The sequence below is a fragment of the Hydra vulgaris genome, chromosome 15 (assembly GCF_038396675.1).
Source record: "Hydra vulgaris chromosome 15, alternate assembly HydraT2T_AEP".
Taxonomy (NCBI): domain Eukaryota; kingdom Metazoa; phylum Cnidaria; class Hydrozoa; order Anthoathecata; family Hydridae; genus Hydra; species Hydra vulgaris.
Window position 1 is genome coordinate 23,308,913 of NC_088934.1, and position 22,017 is coordinate 23,330,929.

The window sequence follows — 22,017 nt, forward strand, 5'->3', positions numbered from 1 at the left end:
AACATTTAATTGAATAATAATTCTTTTCTTAATTAAATCATAAATAACGACATAAGTTTTTAACTTGAAGAAAAAGTCATTTAGTTTTCCTACCTAGGAATTTTTCTAATTACTTTACTGTTTTTTCTATACTGTAATTAAGGTAGTTTTATTATTGCAACATTATTTTCTAGTTTCTTTGCAACTTTATTGTTAGGATTGTTTTTACTTGAAAGGTAATTTGCGGCAATTGTTTCTAGTTTTGATCTCTTATGACCGTTTTCAACAAACATATCTATTATAAACTGAATCTCATTGTTAATGTATTTTTCGGAGCAGATTTTGGTGGCTCGTGATATGAAACCTTTAAAAACTCCAGTAAGAATTGCAGGGTTGATATTTGAGTCAGGTTTTATTTGTATGTTTATTATTGCTTCTTTACGGTGGAATTTGAAATCATAATGGTAATTATTAGTGTTAATTTTTTATAACTGAAAAAAATTTAGTTCTCTCTGATCATTTTCAGCCTCTGACGTGTACTGATTTTGGAGTCTTGTTGATTTAAGAAAATAAAAATATTGTTATACGTTTCAACTGATTCAAATCTGACATGGCTACCATCAACATACCTTCTATAAGATTTTGGTGAAAAATTGTTGATTTCCGCAATATGTAGAGCTCTTGTTTCCAACTTTTGTAAGAATGCCTCTGCAATAACAACCATCAGTGATAATCCAAATGGACCTGAGTTAGGTATGGTTCTAATTTCATTTTTATACAAAAAATAGTATTCACAAAAGCATAGCTCTATTAATTGATGAATGTCAGTAAGTATACTGTAATTCTATTACGAAAAATGCTAGATCATAAAGCTAAATCTTATTTCATTCTAAACTTAATATTATAACTTAATATTATAATATTATAACTTAAACTTAGGTATGATCATAAAATTATCTTTCTTTAATAAATTTTTGTAATATGTACCCAATAATAATAATTGTAACATTCTATACTTTTCCAAGCTAAAATTCACACTGCTACGCAAGAGCTTTACTCAACATCTGCTGTGACGTCAGATCAAGTTGTATCAAAGCTGATAGAAGTATAAGGGAAAAAGAAATAACAAGACCTAGCAAAATTACAGAGAATGACTAAACGCCTATATATATATATATATATATATATATATATATATATATATATATATATATATATATATATATATATATATATACAATATTATTATTATAATGTAATTATAATAATAATATTGTATATTTGTAATAAAATATAATTATAATATAAATATAACATTTCATTATTAATAAATATGTGTTTGTTATATTTAATATATATATTTTCTTTATTCTAAAAAAAGAAAAGGTATCTTAGCAAAGTTTTATGCTTTCAAATTCACTAAAAATTAAACACACTGATGTTATTTTCCGCATTAGTCTCTAATAGAGCTTTAGTTCTTATTTCATTCATGGAGTTTTATGTCTATTTTATATTTATTTATTCTTTAATATTTTAAATTCTTCTTTAATGTTTCAAATCTATAATTCGTCTTGCATTCTTTCGTTTTGGTGTATTATTTTTTCAAGCGCTTTAGTCAAATTCCATAGCCGGATATCTGTTTCAACCTGTAAAAAAGTAAGATCGTTATCTATTTTTTTTAAAAAGTTTAATTTTACTGTTTTGATTTCAATAGTAATTGCCCCTTTCACCACCCACATATACACATGAACACATACGCGTGCCCGCACAAAAAAATTGTAAAGGATGATTGAACTTTACAACAAATTATTAATGATAAAATTTGTTTTACCTCTAAAAAAACTCACAAAAAAAAAGATTTTTTAAGAAAAAATTTGTTCATGTCTCTTTAACCTAAGGGTAACTTAAGGGTAACATAATTTTAAAATTCTTGCTAAGATAATTTTGTATACGTTAATCAATTTTCAACTTTTTTTTTTAATTTTCTTGTATTTATATTTGACAACATTTTTAATCACAAGTTTTTAATGAAAATATTATAAACGGATTATTATGGGCTTAGCGGTAAGACTGTTTTGTCTACTTCTTGCTCCCACCATTTGTATATTTTAAAAATATGAAAGTTATAATTATTTTTAACGGCAAATTTATAAAATTGAAAAAAAAAGAAATATGTATTAAGTAGTAGAGACAGGGCTAAATGGCAGCAGAGGCAAGTTGACGAATTGGATTTATCCTCAGAGATTTTCACCAGAAAGTGCCAGAAATTACATGGAATCTTCCTAAATAAGCATTTAATCTTTTAATGTATATTTTAAAGATTCGCGCATGCGTAAAGGAGAAATTGGGATTCATGTTTTTTTTTGAACAATAAACTTTTAGACAATCACCAATCAAGACACAATATCAATGTGATATCAGAATGATGTCAAAACTTTTTCCAGCTATGATATCATTATGATATCATTAATATGAAGTGATATCATAACTTTGGGAAATAAACTTAATTTATAGCATAATTTTATATATTAGTTATAAAGCACGACAAAAGTTAAGTTTTTCTTTTTCAATGTCCAAATAGTAAGTTTTGGTTTATGAATTCATATTATGATATCATTATGATATCAAGAATTTGTCATGCTATGATGTGAAATAAAGTTTCTTTCAATCGTACTAGTTTACCGGAAAACGTAGAAACGGAATGATATGCGAAAAAGTTTTAAAAAATGGTAAGACCAAGTAAATGAAACTTCAAACCTCTTAGTAAAGTTATTATTATTCCATTGTAAATACTAAAGTATTTACTATGGAAAAAATATAAATTAATTTATTTTTTTTAATTTATAAATTAATATACATTTTTTAATTTATAAATTAATTTTTTTTTAATTTATAACAATAATTTTATATTTTACGAAAATTAAAAATTTTCAGGGGGCTTTTTTTATCTAGAAAAAAAGTGGGTTACTGTTTTGGATTATTACAAAGCTATTATTTGTACCAGCAATACTAAATTTTTAGCTTAAAAGTATTGCAAAAATAAATAATAAAAAAGTTTCTATAAATTTTTCTCTTTTTTATAATACACCCCAACTTATTCCAAGGAGAAGTTGACGTTTTTTTTTGTTTTTTTTTTTGAGGGCCTGGATGGGCTTCAAGAAAGTTTTTTTATAGTGAGTACAACTTGAAAGTTACCTAAATTTATACTTGTTAAGACTACACTTTTATATTTACAAAAAAAATGTGCCATTAAGGGTACAGAGGTCTCCCTTAGGCGCCCCTAAAATCTACCATGACCAAGTTTTCCTGTGCATGGTCCATTTATTGAACGCTAAAAGTATATCTATGGAGTTTATAAATGAAAAGCCTGAAAATGTATTAGTTGAAATGTTACGCAATATTAAATTGAATGTATTTGCTTTACAAACCCTTTATTTCTATAACAATAGAAAAAAGTGTGGAAAAAAAATTAAATTACGTAACTGGTAATTTAAATTTACATTTTTTTGAAATATTACGTACATTCCAACATTAGGAAGTTTTATAATGGCTAATTTTAAAATAAAGCAGATAATTTTTAATAAAATACATTAATATCTTTGGATATCACTAACACCTTTGGTTTATTCGGGTCAGAAAAATGCTGATATTTTTTAACAGACTACAATTTCTGCTGCATCTACTAGTGTTTTCTCAAACTTTGAGTCATTTCTGGTATTCATGAAAAACTTCTTTGTGCCATCCAGGTGATTTTTGGCGCCATCTAATTCTTTTGTCTGAAGTTGCTTACTAGTTACATGTTACTAGTTACGTTGATCAAAAACAACACGTCACACCGCATAAACAGATAAATCACAAACTTAAAACTAAAAATGATTTTTGAAATAGCCTGTGTATCTGTATGGATAATGTATTGCCAGATGCTTCTGTTAAGTTTGTGTTGTAATCTCTTTCAGATTATTGCTTATATCATTGCTTATTATTTTTATATATGGCATATTAAAAACTATATAAAAGGTTTACAGCAAAGTATGTAATCCTAAAATGAACAAGTTTTCCAGTGCATAGCCGAACGCCAAAAAATCTCAGCGGAGTTTATAAATAAAAAACCAAAAATATTTGAATAATCTTAATTTTAGATTGTTTTAAAGAATTCAAAAACTACTCTGTTATTCGGAACCCGTTAGGGAACCAACCAACATTTTTTTAAAATGAGTTATTATTTGGAAAAATGGCTAATTATAATTATCTATAATATTATTCTACTAATAGTCAGATTAGCGACTGTGATTTGTTAATAATTACATATTGCAAAACTGAAATACGTTTAGTTTTAAAATTTTTTTCTTAATCATTTCAAAATATTGTAAATGTTGGTTTGTTCCCTTATGCATAACTGGGTCCATTTAATGTACATACTTTTAATATTTACCATATTCTTATTTTTATACACAAATTTAAAAAACTCATTGCATTTAAAGTATATTCATTGTATTTAAAGTATACTCATTGTATTTAAAATATACTTATTGTATTTAAAATATACTTATTGTATTTAAAGTCATAGTATTTTGTTAATACTTTTCAATAAAAAAATTTTAGGACTTAAATTTATATCGTTTATAAATATTAATCAAATAACGTAAAGTATTTCTTTAATTTATTAAATTAAAACTTAATATTTTATTAAAAAATTAAAAAAGAAAACAAAACAATGATTGTATATTTTGAATTTCTTAGAACTGACGCTACACTGAGAAAACTCGACTAAATGTTTCAACAATTAAAGATGATAAAAGATTTTTTTTGTTTTTTGCTGTATTTTGCTCTTCGAAACTTTTTACTCTCAAATGAAATTTGTAGCAAAATTTTATACGTGTTACCATTTTTAATGTGCCTTAATGATTTTACTAAAAAACAAAGTTAATTAACCCATCTATTTTTTGCATTAGAAAAAAAAAAATTTTCTGTATTTAAAAATTCTTATCTGAAAAAACTGAAACGAATTTATAAAGAAACATTAAAATTAATGTATTAGATCACATTTTAGCTTGTAAGAATAAAGGAAATTCTAGTTTTGATTTCTCAAATTAATTTAAAACATATAACATACATACTATCAAAAATTTTCATCTGGTCTTTCACGCTTCTTTTTAGCATCAGGTTCAAATGACTTAGATCTTGTTTTCGGTTTTTACTTTCTTTATTATTTTTTTTTTCTTCTTTCTCCTTTTTATTATTTTTCTTTTCTTCGTCTTCTTTTTTATATATTTCTATTTCCAAAACTTCGTCACTCGTTAAGTTTCTATAATTAACGTTCTTATATTTTCTATTTGTTATTTGTTTTATTGGTTTTGAAGTTTAAGTACATACTGAATTAAAGTTAAAGAAACTGAAACTGTTGTTTTATTATTAAATGTCGAAAAAAGTTGCTCCTTCATAACTAAAGAATTCAGAACATAATCAGAACTAATGACTCTTTGCAGTGACTCTATACATTCCTGTATTTTCAAGACGTTATGAAGAACAGTTGTTCTTTATCAATGTATACTCAAGATGATTCAACATGAAAAAATCAACGTAAAAATATTTAATTAATAAAATAAACCATTTTTTTATACTGACAACCTGTATGATTGCTTTTGCACGAACAAATAGTTCATTACTGATAATGTTTTTGCTAATTAAAACTGTGTTCAAAAAAGTAGAAATTTCAAAACATTTAGAAGTTAATTGTGCATCTGAATTGGAAACAGATTCATAATCATTATCTACTCCAATACACCATTTAAGATGAACATTCTTCACTAAATATTAAAAATGTTCATCTTAATCGGTGTATTGGAGTAGTTAATGATTCTGAATTAACTATTTTGTAATAACTCAATCTTTTATTAGTTTAAACAATTTTATAAACTCTATATCATTAGTCTTCTTGCAACCAATTTCTCTTTTCCAATTATTAACTTTTTTTTACATTCTAATTTGGCTGGTCCAAATTAGGATGGTTATTGTTTTTTTGTTTTTTTTTGCATTCGGATTTTTTTACTTATATGAGTTTTAATCAATTTCTTCTATAAAATAATTTGTGCTTAATGTTTGTGCATAAATATTTGATTGACGTTTTCATTTCATGTTTCTTCCTCATACTTTTTTCTTTCAAAATAACCTGCGTTTTTAACAAAGTACCATCAATTTCAAAGCAATAGCAGACAGTATTTTTTTCTTAAGGTTTTAGAATTAATTTTATAAAATGTTTTCATACTTTTCCTATAGAAAAGAACTATTTTCATACTCGGATTCAATTCAAAATTTGTCTTATCGATATTGTAAAAACCATCGGGACAATCAACGAGATGAAGCAAACCGTTCTTTTTCAAAGTATTGTAAAAACTTCAAATTGTTTACTGGAACTATTTGCTGTTGCTCTACTCATACATTCAGGGGTACAAAGAATTATTTCAGGCTTTCTGATAAGGAATGGTTTTACACAATAATCAGTTAGAAGTCCATTTTTAAACTGCGGAAAATCTAAAGATTTTCGAAGTTTCCGTACGTCTGAAACAGCCTTAAACAAATCATCTTTTTTTCAGTATCGCCCAAATTAGATAACATAAGAAGCCATTCAACCAACTGTTCTTTTTCAAATTCAGTTTTAACACATTTTTAAGACCATTCTTCTTCAGACTCTCTCGTTTATTTCTTTAAATGCCAACTAATCATTCGCTTTGGTATATCTTTTTGGAGGCAGCATAAACTGGTTTCTTCGGAAATATTTTACAAGGCCTCCTATATAGAAACAGCTTTTTACTTTTTAAGTTTTTAAGATACAGAGGCAATTATTGCTTCTTCTTCATCAAAAACATCGCAATTATTGCTTCTTCTTCATCAAAACATTGCAATTTTCCATGCTTACATTATAATAATAGCTTTGAAAAACTTTTATGAAAAGTTTTTGACTAAAATGCCACAAAAAACAAACTTATTTTACCACAAAAAAACAGATTTATTGTTATTTTTTATTTACATTATTTTAAAGCCGTTTATTAGTTGAATAATCATAATATTCCCATTTACCAACCAAAAAAATTAAACGATAGTTATGTATTCTCAAATATTAGTCATTATCGTCTAAGATTATATCCATTAAAAGTAGAATGAAAAATTGAATCACCTCAAATTAAAAGATAGTTTTAGTGTCCCGTTCATTTTTTTAATAAAAGTTGGGACTGTTAAATGTTCTGACCATATTACTATTTAAAATTTGAAAAGTAAATTTATTTTACTTACCTCCATGTAAAAGTATATTTTTATATTTATAAACAGAAGTGTAAATAATAATAAAGATATAAGTAACTAAATATTTAGCTTAAATTTTTTTACTTGTTGTTTTTTTTTCATTTGGAAATTTTGCTTATCTGAGTTTTGATCAATCTCTTCAAAATGATTTGTGCTCAATGTTTCTGCATTGAATGTTTGATTGACGTTTTCATTGCATTTTTCTTCCTCTTCCTTTAAAATCAAGATAAAATAAAGAAAGAAAAATTTTCAGACTTTTCAGTAACATTTGGAGTTAATGTCAAATTATGATCTTACTTTAATAAAATGGCTAAACAATTGCCACGTATTAATTAAATCATCTTCACTTTGCTTTCTTTTAAACCATTCATTGGAGTTTTCTCTTTGTGACCATTTGTTAAAAGCACCTTCTTGTAATAGCCTGTTTGAATGGTCATAAAGATTGTCTTTTTGAAACAATTTATGACATATTTTGTCCTGTAAGAAATAAATATTATTTATTTATAAATATTATTTTTCATTTTATTTTTTATCTATAAGATAAAATAAAAATGAAGATGAAAAATAGATAAAGATAAGATGAGATAATAATTTAAAAAGTAAAAAAAGTATTTCTATGAGTTTAAAATTAAATTAAAATTTATTTTAGGTTAAAAATAGTTTTGATTTTATGTAAATTGTTTGTATTCTTTTAAAATCTGAAATATTTTTATTTTATGTTGTAACAGATTTATCTCATGTTACAATAAGTTTATCTCGTGTTGCTACGAGTTTATCTCATGTTGCAACAAGTTTACCTTATGTTGCAAAAAGCTTTTGTTAACCACATTAAAACTAGTTTGATTTTTTTGCTTTTCGTAATGTACCATTTTGAGGATTTGTCTGCATAGAGTTCTTAAACTTTCATTTTCACTAAAAGTTAAAAAAATATAAACTAATTAATAGACTTTTTTAAGCATTTTTGATTTCAGAATTTTAAATTATCAACTTTTATTAAAATGTGAAAATAAAGTTGTTATGGCAACCTTTTATCATTTTACTAAATAGTACCTACTTTTTAATCGAACTGTACTGATCGCAGTAAGCTAATAACAAAGTCTTTATTTTTTGGAATTTAAGATTATTTCTATAATCATCTGTATATTCTATCGGAAGCTCTTTTTTTTGAGATATTTCTGTTGACAAATTACTTTGTAGTTTATTATACATTATTTCAGATTTTTTGTTTTCAAAAGACTCTTCTATAAACGCTATTGTTTTTAAAAGCTTCACTTTTTCAAGCTCTTTTTTTAATAAATTGTTTGCTTCTTTTAACTTAGTGCACTCTAACAAAATAACGTCGTGATTCGTCCGAAAGTTTTTGATTTCACCACGCAATTGGTTTCGTTGATTTCTCATTACCATCCACCTTTTTCTCCATATTCCAGCACAGTTGCTCCACCATGCGTTAGCTTTTTGCAATTGCAAAAGTTTCGATGTTAAGAAAATTTTTTCTCTGTTGTCATTTTCCATGTTGCTTCAAAATTTCTTAAGTGGAAGCTTTTATGTTTTTAAAAAAAACACAAATCGAAATTGTTGTTACTTAGAAAGAAATTAAAAATTTATATTTTATAATAATCTCTAAATTTTTCATTTATAATAATAAGTATTTATAAATTATTTATCTAAACTATTTGTGGATACCGATATTATTAAATATATGAATAAGTTTAAAATTTTCTATTGTTTTTTGAGTAAATAAATAAGTTGAAAAATTTTAATAAATTATTTAAGAAAGTTATAACTTTATTTAAAATATCTTTGATTTGTATTGATTACAAAGAACTGTAAAGTTATTTTTTGTATTGATTAAGTATGAAATTGTCAATCAAACTATAAAGTTGTCGTTAAAAATAATGTCTGACAAAAGATTTTTTTTTGTTAGTTTGTAAAACAAACAAGAGTAAAAAAATCCAAATAAGAGGCCGACTGAATAAAAGATACAATTCCTTTTACTCAGCGTTTTTGGAGTAATTGCTCGATTTTGCTCAAATTTTTATTCACATAAAGACGTGAATAAAAATTTGAGCAAAATCGCTTCATCGATATCTAATAAATTAGTTTCAATATCTTTATTTCCACAATTACATTAATGGAAATTTTTAGATCATTGGCAATAGGGACAAGTTTACAAATATTGCCAGAAAACTTATTGTTTAAAATTGTTTTCCCGTCAATAACTGACATTAAGTGCCTCAAAGATAGTTCAGTTATGTGCAAGGCACAAACTAAACAAATATGTTTGGTTTAAAGTTTTTTTTCTGAAAATGAATAATATCTCCTTTCCAGCCATAAAATTTTTTATTTAAATATATGCATAGCATTTAACATCAAATATTTGCCTGTATTTATTAAAGAACATTTACCTGAATTAACATTGGTAGAATCATAACTAATAGCGATTAGAGTTGATTCTATACCATTTTTCATAATCAATTTATAAATAGGTTCTGCTATGCGCTCTGTTGGGGTAAAAAAACTCAGATCTGTTTTCTTTGGCATGCTTAAAATGGGACAGATATAAATCACCTGTCTCTGTACAAACCGAATAATGGTCTTCTTATACAAGTCTGTGGTGAAATTTTCCAATTTTTCTAATCAAAGAAAGTTTGATTAGAAATGCTGGAAAATAATTGATCTTCATCTTTTTTTTACCATGTTATCGTTTTCAGATTTTAATGTTTAATTTTTTCCACTTCAATTTAGCGAGTTCATTTTTCTTGTGATCTGTCACAGTTATTTGATACACCATATCTTAATGATGCTAATGCAACTTCTTTCATATTTAGTGACAATAAACAAAAATATATATATGCTTTTTGTGACTTCTTTTTTTCAGCTTTCTTCCATTTAAAAAATTTTTTCTTGTCTGTTTGCTTCTTTAAAATCTTGAGCACACATTTGCATACAACTTTTTGTTTCAAATTTTTCTCTTTGAGATTTTAGTTAATGAAATCTCAAAGAGAGAAACTGTTTGGTTCTGGGAATTTTGTTTTCTCTCATGCATTGACAATAAGTATGAACTTTAAAAATGCAAGAACTACAACTTAGCTTCTCACTAGAGTAGAGTTAAACTTAGATATGATCTCAGAGTTACTCCTGAAGTTAACTCTCAGAGTTACTCCTGAAGTTAACTCTCAGAGTTACTCCTGAAGTTAACTCTCAGAGTTACTCCTGAAGTTAACAACATCTCCGTACTCTAGTTATTTTATTTATACTTTGTCCGTCATTTTTAAGAGGAATTTCAATGTTCGTTTTTAACTGTTTTGTTTTCATTTTAATAAAAATTTAATAATATCTCCTAATGTTGGTAACTCAGAGTCTAAAAATTCACTTGCAAAATCAATCATAATACTTAAATTGCAACATTGACTATTTTTACGTGTTCGTTTAGCCATCAATAAAGATCTCAAAGTTTACTCTAGTTTATAAACAATATTTGTCGTAAATTTAAAGTGTCAGCTAAAATGCAGCATTTCAAATACATCATCTTATGAATGATGTTTCATTATTAAATAAATTAAAGTTTAATCTTTTTGTAACAACGCACGGTGGGTCAGAAGCCGGCATTCATTTAAATATGTCTATTATACGAAAATAATATTTTTTATGATAATAAATTAAGTTTACATAGTAATAACTGACTGCAAAATATAGGAGTTCCGTAAGCAATGTAATGTTAAAAATTATTCTTAATTTTTTTTAAATATTGCAGTGATATTTTTACATTCATTCTATTTTACAAGGTAAGAAAAGCCTATGCCATGTTTTTTGTATATGCATATAAACGTATAATTGATCATCAAAATGTCCTTATAAAAAAATGTAACTGTTTTTTTTTTATGCCTAACTGTACAGACCATTTTTCAAATTATAAAAACTTTCTATTTTGTTGTTTGTGCAGAAATAGTAGCATATGAAGCAATGTAAGAGATGGTGATATAAGAGGTGATGTTTTCAAAACTTGATGCATAGTACAAGCATCAAATATTTTGCCAGTTTTTGTCTGGACTAAGCAATGATTTTATTATGTGATAATTATCTTTTTTATAAACTGGCTGGATTGTTATGTCATTAATATCATTTTTTATGCCCAGCCGGACTATATCATATTTATACTTGCCCCAACCCAAACCCTCAGTCAACGTAGCAGAATTCACTTGCATGTTTTACCTAAATAAGTCAATGTAGCAGCAACCTCTTACATTTCTCCCTAAAACAGTATGTTATCTGGTCTCCGTTTTTTGAAAAATCAAAACCTCACTTCGAGTCATAGTATCTTATGCTTGACAACTAAGTTGTCAACATTTGGAATCAGTTGCCTTTCGATGTTATTAACGCCGATAATATCAACATCTTTAAGAGAAAAATTAACTCAATCAATTTTGGAAAAGTTATTTCGGTGTTGACTGCATATCTTATTGTTTAGTTGTATATAAATTATTTATTTAATTTACGCTGTTACATAATTTATTTATTTTGGGGCACGCTGTTAGTGTCCATCAATATGAACCTGCGTGTCCTTTCGAACATGTATTATTTGTTCTAATAAATACAATCTAATTTAATCTAATTAATACATATAAAAAAAACTTTAAAATATATTGTTATAGTTTTTAATCATAGCTTTTTTTTGTTTTGATTTATTATGAGTTTTTGGCTGGAAATTTGCCATTTTTTTTGTTTTTTTTTGTTTTTGTTTACATTTCTTAATCGCTGTCCAGCTTGAAATAAACAATAACAAAAATAAAAATATAAACTTACAATGATATAAAATATAACAAATATAAACAAGGTATCTAAAAGAAGGTTGCAAAGATCTTGTCGTCAGAACGTTAAATAAGCATTTAACTAAGATAAGATGAAAAAATAATAAACTTTTACAAAATTGCAAAATAAATAATCTGTGTCTGAAGAAAGATCAAGAGGATCTTCTCATCAGAATTTTATACTAGAGTAAACCGACATATGAATTAAAAAGTATAATAACAATAAATAAAATAAGTAGGAATAAACTTCTATAAACATAAACATGTATAATAAACAATAAAAAAAGTAGATCAAAATATATTTTTAACTTTTACTACTAATAATAACTCAATATATTATCTAATGAAAAAATGAAGTTTTTCAGTTTTTTTAAAAAAAGGCAAAAAGTAATAGGTACTTCAAAATTAAAATTCGGCAAAACAATTTTATTTCAAAGGTTGGCGCTCAATAGGTAATACAAAATTGATTAAAGTTTGTGTGACAAAAAGGCTCATTTAAAAAGTTATTTTTTAAAATACATTTACTGATTGGTTTAAAAGAGAAAAGATCTTTGAAGACAGCTAGGGATAAGTTATTTATCCACATATATACAAAACATAAAATATTAAATACATTTAACTCATATATATTCAGAACTCTCATTTCAATAAAATAATGCTTCGAATGAGAGAAGTGATTTTCAAAATTTTGATTATACGGACTGCGCGTTTCTGACAGGGATAAAGATGTTGCAACTTGCTTTTTTCTGTATATATAAATTAAAAAAATGAGAGGTCTAAGAAGTTAACCTTGTGGGACTCCACAATTTATATTAAGAAAAGTGGGTTGATAATCATTGTTAAATGGTACAAATTGTTTTCGGTTAGATAGAAAACTTTTAAGTCATTTTAAAACTTTATTTTTTATTCCGTAGTATTTGAGTTTATAAATCAAAATATGGTGATCGATCGTATCAAAAGCTTTTGATAGGTTAATAAAATTTCCTAGTGTATATTGTAATTTTTCGAATGATTTTGAGATTTCATGTACAAATTGGATAATTGCATGTTCAGTTGAGTTATCTTTCTTGAAACCAAATTGATTGATGTAAAGTAGATTATTATCATGAAAATATTTGTATATTCTGTTGAACATAGTTATTGCTAGAATTTTCGAAAATGTGGAGAGAGCAAAGATAAGGCGATAATTACTGATTTAAGATTTGTCCCCTTCTTTAAAAATAGGAATAATTTTTGCAATTTTTAATTGTTCTGGGGATACTTCTTGATGGATAGGTGCATTAAAGATTTCAAAAAGAATAACTTTAAGTTGTTCAAAACAATCTATAACCACACTTCCATTAATTTGATCTGTTCCAATCGCTTTATTTTTTTTAACAGATTTTAAAGCTCTTTCAAACTTATCAAACATTAATTCGGAAGATAACTCATCTGAACAAATGCAATTATCCAGGGGTTCTAGATAATCAGTAAACAAAGATTTGGTCTTAAGGACTTTTTCAGATAGTGTTGGTTCTATATGAGTGAAATGTTTTTTAAATTCTTGAGCCATAGTTTTTCGTTCATATAAACTTTTGTTATCGACTCTAATGATTTGTGGTAGGAAACCAGAGCATGATTTTTTTTGCCAATAATTTCTTTCATTACTTGCCACGTGTGCTTTGTATCGTTTTTAAATGTATTGAACAATTGGGAGTAATAATTTTTCTTCAGGTTTTTGCAAATTTTTTCAAATAGGTTTTTGTAGTTCTCATAAATTTTTTTGCTTGAAGCAGTTTTTGTTTTTAAAAAATTTATATAGAACTTTTGTTTTATTCTGGATGATTTTTTAAAATTATTAGTAATCCTAGGTGTATTGATATTCTTAGTTTTATTGTTTTTTTCTATTATTGGGAAATTAAATTCATAAACAGAAAAAAATGTTTTGAAAAAAGTTTCATAAATATTATTTGCGTTATCATTAAAATTTATGTTTTTTCAATGCATTAATTAAAGTTGGTCTTTAAATTATTTAGTATCATTCTCATTATAAATGCGTTTTCTTATTACTTTTTTGGTATAAATGTTTCTTTCTGGTTTTTGTTTTATTAAGTTTCAGGAATAGAGGAAAATGATCTGATATGTCAGTTTTTATGATACCTATTTGTATATTATTATTGAAAATATCAGTAGTTATAATATTATCTATATGAGTTGCTGTGTTTATTGTTACTCTAGTGGGTCGATTTATTAAAGAACTGACTCTGTTTCAAAAATTGCATCATAAAAATTCTTAGTTTTATGGTCGTCATTATAGAGAAAACTGTTCATATTTAAGTTTCCGACTATATAGTTTTCTTTTTTATCATTGATTCTTTTTTTATTGATTTGTTGTAAAAACATACTCAGGTTTTCGCTCACATCGTCAGGTGGCCGATAACAACAGCTCAGTAAAATATTTTTAGTTTGATTGTTTGTAGTTTCAATAGTTATCAATAATTTCTTTATCGTAGTCAGAAACGCTTAAATCATTCTTAAAACAATACTTAGCTTAAGTTTTTTTATTACTACGCATAGTAAAAATAAAATTATCTACCCTCTAGTGTTACTAAATTATTGCAAGAATCTAGAATAGTAGACTTTAGGAAAAAATAACTTCAAATAATATTCTTGTTGTTAAATTTATCGCTTGTTTTTTTAAAACTGAGTTTTTTTGTGCAACGCGAGATATTACAGCAGAATATAGTAAAAATAACAATTTTTGTAAACTTTTAAGATAAGTTTTTGAGCTAAAGTGTCTAGGCGTCTAATAAGGGGTATTTGGAATCGAGAATTTGTTTGAAAATTTTTGAGTTTTTGAGTTAATTGGAATAACCGCTCAAAAGTGGTGGCAAACCGCGTATACCATATTTTTTACTCAAAACCTCTGTTTTAAGGTCAAAATTTCAAAACCTAAAAATCGAATTTTTTTTTTTCGTATTACATTTACATAAGGGCCAACACATTTATAATTCATATATAAAATGATATACATTATATATATATATATATATATATATATATATATATATATATATATATATATATATATATATATATATATCACAACAAAGAGTACAGTACTGCATGCAAAATTATATATATATATATATATATATATATATATATATATATATATATATATATATATATATACATATATATATATATATATATACATATATCACAACAAAGAGTACAGTACTGCATGCAAAATTCTTCAAGAACCGTATTGTATTTCAATAATATAACTTGCGCTAAACATTACCCGATGCAGCGTCTACTAACATGTTTAAAAATGTTGTAAGGCTGTATGAGCATTTTGTAAGGCTATATATAACATGTTGTAAGGCTGTAAGAACATCAGAGATAAAAAAATAATAAAACTCTTTTATAATATGTTCTTAAGGTATGATACTTGTGTGGCAGAAGTGCACGAAAACTGTCATAATAGAAATGCATGATGCAGCTGATCTTCGTTAGTAACTTTTAATTTATATATAAATATATTATTTTGCTCTTGACGGTAACTGTTTATTTCTGTATTGCAACTTTATCAGCAACGGCTCTAGCGTGCCATTTTTCAGTTTTGTTTATACTTTATATACACTATCATCTTAAAAACTTTCCATTATACCTTTTCCAATTTACTAAGTACCAAGACTGGGTAAACCATAATTTAAGTCCAATCACTTTGTATCTAAATTTGAAGCATTTTTTAAGTTATTTATGTTTTTATGTCAAAAATCATCCGCTGGACAACAATGCGTTGAGTTTATCATAGTTTAAAAAATTGAATCTATAAGCTTAAACTCATGACAAGCATGAACGTTCTTTTTAAAATAAAATCTTACTGGTTAACAATAGCTGTTGATAAAAAAATTTTGTTTCTCAAAAGTTTTTTGCTTTTCTTATTATAAAATCAACTAAGTTTTAACGGTTTGATGCAAGTTCCTGATAACGCTAACGTAGCTGACCAAAGAGCGCCACTTATACAAGGTGATGGATCAAGGTAACTTATGATTTGAGTTATGAAAAAAATTGAATTTGTCCAAATTTCGTGAAGTTTGGACAATAAAAAAATTTTCATTAAAAAAATGTTTTATTTTATTAAATTATTGACAACAACAAACAAACTATTCGACTTGCAAAAGCAACCAGTGGGCATCCATTTACAATCACTATGGGTAAATATTTACTTACTTACACACTTAAATAATTTTTACATAAATATTAAAAGAAAGTTTTGAATTCAAATAAATGAGACTAAATTTTCAGGTATTATATTGTTGACCACAAACTTTTTGAAGAAAGTTTATTATAAACATATGACATTTTATGTTTTGAATTCAGGTTGAAGTAGTAATAAACCACCTTCAAACGTTCCTAATTTGATCACTCAATCATTTGTCAACATACTAGTAAATAAAGCAACGGGTTAAATAAACTGGTCAGAAACATCAAGCAGCATGATGTTAGAGCGCAAAATAATTTAAATTTAATTAAGCATGGTTTTGCTGGTCTAGTCTCTTCTTTGGTTTTTATGGTTTGATTATTTTCATGTCATCATGCAAACAGTGTTTTCATCAATGAAAGACTCATTTGAAGAATTGAAATAAACGAAAATTAAACTCTTATTATTTAAATTCATAAAATAACAATTAAGGAAAGTTTATAGATTAAAAATATTAAATGATTAATAAGTCAATAAAGTTTTCACTCTCTCCACCTTCCTCCCTAAATGATAAAACGAGATTAATCTTGGAAAAAATGAAATTAAAAAACATCAAACAATTAACGTTCTTAAGCTTTTTTGAATGACAGAAAGAGAATATTTGTAAATAAAAAAATTTTTTGTAGACTAAAAAACCATTTGTATTTTAATACTTAACTTTTGTTGATGACAAATCAGGCCGAACTAAGTATGAAATTTTATCTTAATTTTTCACTAAATTAATTCAAAATGTAAATAAATTGGGACAATCATTTTACATGACATAAAAAATTACAACTTCCACACCAAGTTCAGAAGCAAAAAAAAGTCTTGGATTGAAATCTTGAATTAATTTCTGCCTCAACAGTTAATGAACAACTACAAAACCTCAATAAAGATGTGTTATATTATCTCAAGAGTTTTATCATCTCGTTAGTTATCATCATCTCTCGTTAGTTATCATCATCTCTTGTTAGTTATCATCATCTCTCGTTAGTTATCATCATCTCTCATTAGTTATCATCATCTCTCGTTAGTTATCATCATCTCTCGTTAGTTATCATCATCTCTCGTTAGTTATCATCATCTTTCGTTAGTTATCATTATCTCTCATTAGTTATCATCATCTCTCGTTAGTTATCATCATCTCTCGTTAGTTATCATCATCTCTCGTTAGTTATCATCATCTCTCGTTAGTTATCATCATCTCTCGTTAGTTACCATCATCTCTCGTTAGTTATCATCATCTCTTGTTAGTTATCATCATCTCTTGTTAGTTATCATCATCTTGTAAGCTTTGTTATCTCATAAGAGGTTAAAAGTTATTGATAACAAGCCGCTAAAACAAGTATCGTAATTATAAATCAAGTTAAGATTATATATCAAGAAAAATCTAATATGTAACCAGGGCCTTTGCCCGGGTCAAAAATTTAGAACTGCGGCCCTAGTTCAAACTTTAAAGTTTTTTAACGCAGAAACTATCAATTACATTGTATTTCTGCTTTACTATTAATTCTCTGGATTGAGAAACGGTTCATAATTCAAAACTTACATTTAAATCAAAATATTAGCTTTAAAACCAATAAACGAAAAGTCAATCAACAAAATCTTCGAGAAAGGTAAATAAGAGGCCTAAAATATTGATGACATCTTCGAAGCTCATCTTTTTTGGAAAATCTTCTTCAATCGAAATTATCAAAATATTAGTAACGCAATCCTGGCCCATGGTTGAATGGAGAGAGCTTTTTGCAATCTTCAGTTTGCTAAATGATCGTTCACTTTCAGCAACTGACACAAGGATAGTGTTGAAAACCCGGAGCATGATTCAAATGTACGGAAAAAGACGTTCTCGAAGGTTTGATTGAATAGCTGTAGTAGATTTCCTTGCTTAAAAACTGTTTTATATTTTGTTAAAACGGCAAACTTCTTCAATGAGATCTCCTTTGTTCACAATTCTTAAATAAAACCGTGCAAGTTCGCAAGCTTTATATTGAACGGAAAGATCATCATTATTTAACCAGATTAATGAAAACATATTGCCAACCATATTGCTTGCCTCAAATCTTGAATCAATCTGCTGGATCAGACTATCAAAATCAAAGCATTTCTGGCATTGATCATACAAACAACACATCTATGAGAAGATTGATTTTCTTCAGGTAAACTGGTATTTTCAAGATCCTCAAACTCGTTTTTTTCAGATCGCATGTTCAGACCAAGGCAAATCAGAATAGATGGAAAAAAATAGATGCAAAAAACAGGGTAGCATTTCTTACAATGCTTTGAAATCAGAGTCTTTCTTTATACAGCCGGATCTTTTCAATTGTTAGATAATTTCGTTGATCTTGCCGGACAGATTGGTTGTTTACCAGTAGTTGTAGTACATACACAGCGTATTTGAAGATGTGCTGTTGCAAAAGGTGGATAAACTGCTAAAATCCTCGATGACAGTTACCCATATTAGCTTTGAGGTGTCTACTCAATGTTTCAGCATTGTTGTTGGTTTTATGGTCAAGTTGAATAAACACTGAAGCCTTCAGGTTTAATGAGATTAAATCAGAATCTCTCGAAATTTCTTTTGAAAGAAATAAGTTCTGTTTTTACTTCTCCACTGAATTGGGCTACAACACTTGATTCACAGGCTTCTTGAATCTTGTCAGCAGGAAGTAGGCATGAACCCATTACTTTTCTGACCCACTTTTTGACAAGAGATAAATGCCAAAAAAATGAAATCTGAAAAATGTTTCAAATGTATTATTTGTATTAATCTCTCACACACACTCACTCACTCACTCACTCACTCACTCACTCACTCTCTCTCTCTCTCTCTCTCTCTCTCTCTTGCTTGTATGACGTGAATTTCATGTCTTACACGCAAACAAAAATAGATTTTACAATCTCTCTTGCAAAAGAAAATGATTAAAATACCTGTATGCATTAATTTTGCTTTCCTTCCCCGTTATTTTCAGTGAATGTATTAAAATAATTAAATAAATAAATAAAAATAATATTGAATGAACTTTATAATAAATAACCTAGAAAAGCTAAATTCCTTGTCAAGAAAAGAGTCAAATTTAAAATTCACAAAAAGTTGTCCTTAATTTAGCTGTTTCAGAATTTATTCATTTTTGAAGCTCTGAATTTATATCAGTGGAGCTGGTAAGATGAATATGTGCCTCTTTCCAATCAGCATAGAAATTTTTGGTGCAATAGGCTGGATTGATGCTGCTTCACACAATCTATGAGTTTTCTCCTTTGATCCCTAGCTCCTCAGTTCTAATGAAGAAGGGAAAATTCCCCGCTTTTGAGTACTACTTTCGTACCCAAGAGAGAGCAAAGGAAACAGTTGAGAACCTTGGTAGTCGAGCTCCAAAACAAAAAATCTCTCAATTTTTTCCTCATTAGACAAAGATGGATAAAACCCATTTGAATGGAAAGATTTTTTCCTTAGAACCACGGACTAACCTCGTTGCTTAAAAAAATGTGAAGAGGGGCCCTTTAAAATGCTTATCTCTTGATATATTTGACTCAAAACAACTCACCACAAAGAGGGTTAAGTATTGATTATTACCAAGTTAGGTTGAGCATCACATTCTCCCCTGTTGGATAAAGTTCCTCCTTCTGACTCTGATGAGTCACTTTGAAATTCATTTATCTCAGCTTCAGGTGAACTGTTTGAGGTCCCCACTGTTTCTTTGAATCACACATGTTAAGTGCAGCCGGTGATCTTGAAAAAGGAGAGCTCATTGATTCCTCTTAGCCCTCGCGGACTGAATTGGATTCATGGTCATTATTATAGGGATCCTTAAGGAAGGCAGGAGGTTAATTGGAAGGCTTAAGCGAGTCTTTGGAAAAGAGGCAATTTGGTCTGTGTAATGGTTATAAATCCTGTCTCTTCTAAAATCTGCCTATTTTTAATTCCTACTGCTGCTTTTTTAGTAGCTTTAGCACGGTTTTGAGCACTGGTAGATTTCTTTCAACAAATATTTCAGAAACATCTAAAATGTCTTGTAATTTATAATTTGTTTATAAACAAAGGTTTTAATGTCATATTTCCGCATTTATACAGATCGGAAATTTTACTCAAAAACACAAACTTTTTTATAGAATATTTTGATAAAAGAACATAAATTAGTTCTGTTTTACTTATGGTTTTGGCGTTGGAGTATTTGCAAAAGTCACTGTACTTGTGTATTTGTTTTCTTTCATTTAAAAACTATTCTATTGCCTTATTTTTTATTGTTGCAGATATGTTTAAAATATTTTTATTTCTAGCTAATATTTTCTATTCAATACGTTAAAATACGTCCGTTATATAAACAGTTTAAATCAAAAATCATAATAATTTTTTAATTTTTTTTAGGTGTCCCAAGTCATTACGGTCTTATCACAGAGCATCTCATTCCCTCATAGCTAACCAATCTCACAAAACTTGCCCACACATAGCTTTGAACCATCTATCTCATACTTCTGAGGCATTTTGAAAATTTTAAATATTGGTAGCGCACTTGCCTCACTTTAGCAAGTTTAACCAACGCATCGAATTGAAAATCATCTATCAACAACTTAATAATATATCAAATACTTAATAACTGGCCGGGCAAGACGGCTTATTTGCCAAAAAAATGCGACGCTATGATTTCTCTCTGTACTTCAACAGTCAAATACTACTTAAAAAAGTAGCGCTTTTATTGTGAAATTGTCAACAAATGCCTTGTTTGCTTTAACTTCTTTTACAACCGCGTTGCTCACCCATGGAACGCGCTACCTAATAATGTTGACAGTGCTATCATCGTTTACTAGGATGTTGACTTTTTGGTTTCTCCAGTTTCCTGTATAAAAATATCCTATATATTGAAAGTAACTGAAAAGTGGTTTTATTTAATTTTTGAAAAAGTCACCCACCATGACCCTTGATTACACACTGACTCTCATATACCAGTGAATTTTTTTTCTTCAAAATCATATCAACCTGGGTCTCAAAAGAACCAGAATTTCATAGAGATTTCAGAAATAATAATGGTTTCAAATAAAAATGAATTTTCTAAATTTAAAATACAAAAAAACAACAGTTTTTAATTAAAAATTGAAAAGGTCGTTCTTAATAACATTTTGTTTGCAATATTTAAAATAAAAAAAGTTTCAGAAGAAAAGGTTTTGAATTTTGAATCTTTCAAACCAATGCTTATCTGTTTTTTATACAGGAAACTGGAAATACCAAAAATTTACAAAAAAGTCAACACCCTAGTGTCGACTGCTTCAAACCGAAATTTGATCAGATACCATTATAATTAGCACAGCGCATTGTCTTCCGTGCAATCGAGCACGAGTTAACATGGCTTATTGTTCATGAGCTTACAGAATACATTCAATTTTGTTTAATTCAACTTCAGCTGAATCCTATTTTTCTGTAAAAAATAGTTTATAATTAATTATAACGATAAAATTTAAATTTTTTTTTTTTTTATTCTTGTGCATTTTTATTCCGAATACCAAAGTTTTAACCTCAAATAAAAAAAACTAAGCAGATCTATTTATTGCTTTTCCCCCTTTTGAAAGCTCTAGGTACCATATTTATTTTATAAAGTATTTTTAACAAACATTTTTCTAAAAGGTGTATAAGAAATATTAGCGCAGAGTGCGAGGGGCCAGCATAGCTTAAGCTGTCGACGAGAAAACTTAAGTTGTCCTGTAAAATAC

At 27.2% G+C, this 22,017-nt stretch overlaps 1 protein-coding gene across 1 annotated transcript; it reads right to left on the reverse strand.

The window, feature by feature from the left end:
* Window positions 1–1,400: 1,400 nt before the first annotated feature.
* On the reverse strand, window positions 1,401–8,860 carry LOC136092392 (coiled-coil domain-containing protein 102B-like). The gene is made up of 5 exons (XM_065820535.1): window positions 8,333–8,860; window positions 8,076–8,190; window positions 7,576–7,755; window positions 7,363–7,491; window positions 1,401–1,625 (listed from the first exon to the last, which is right to left on the reverse strand). The coding sequence occupies exons 1-5, from the start codon at window positions 8,788–8,790 to the stop codon at window positions 1,539–1,541; spliced, it is 969 nt and encodes a 322-aa protein (XP_065676607.1). The 5' UTR covers window positions 8,791–8,860; the 3' UTR covers window positions 1,401–1,538.
* Window positions 8,861–22,017: the final 13,157 nt, after the last annotated feature.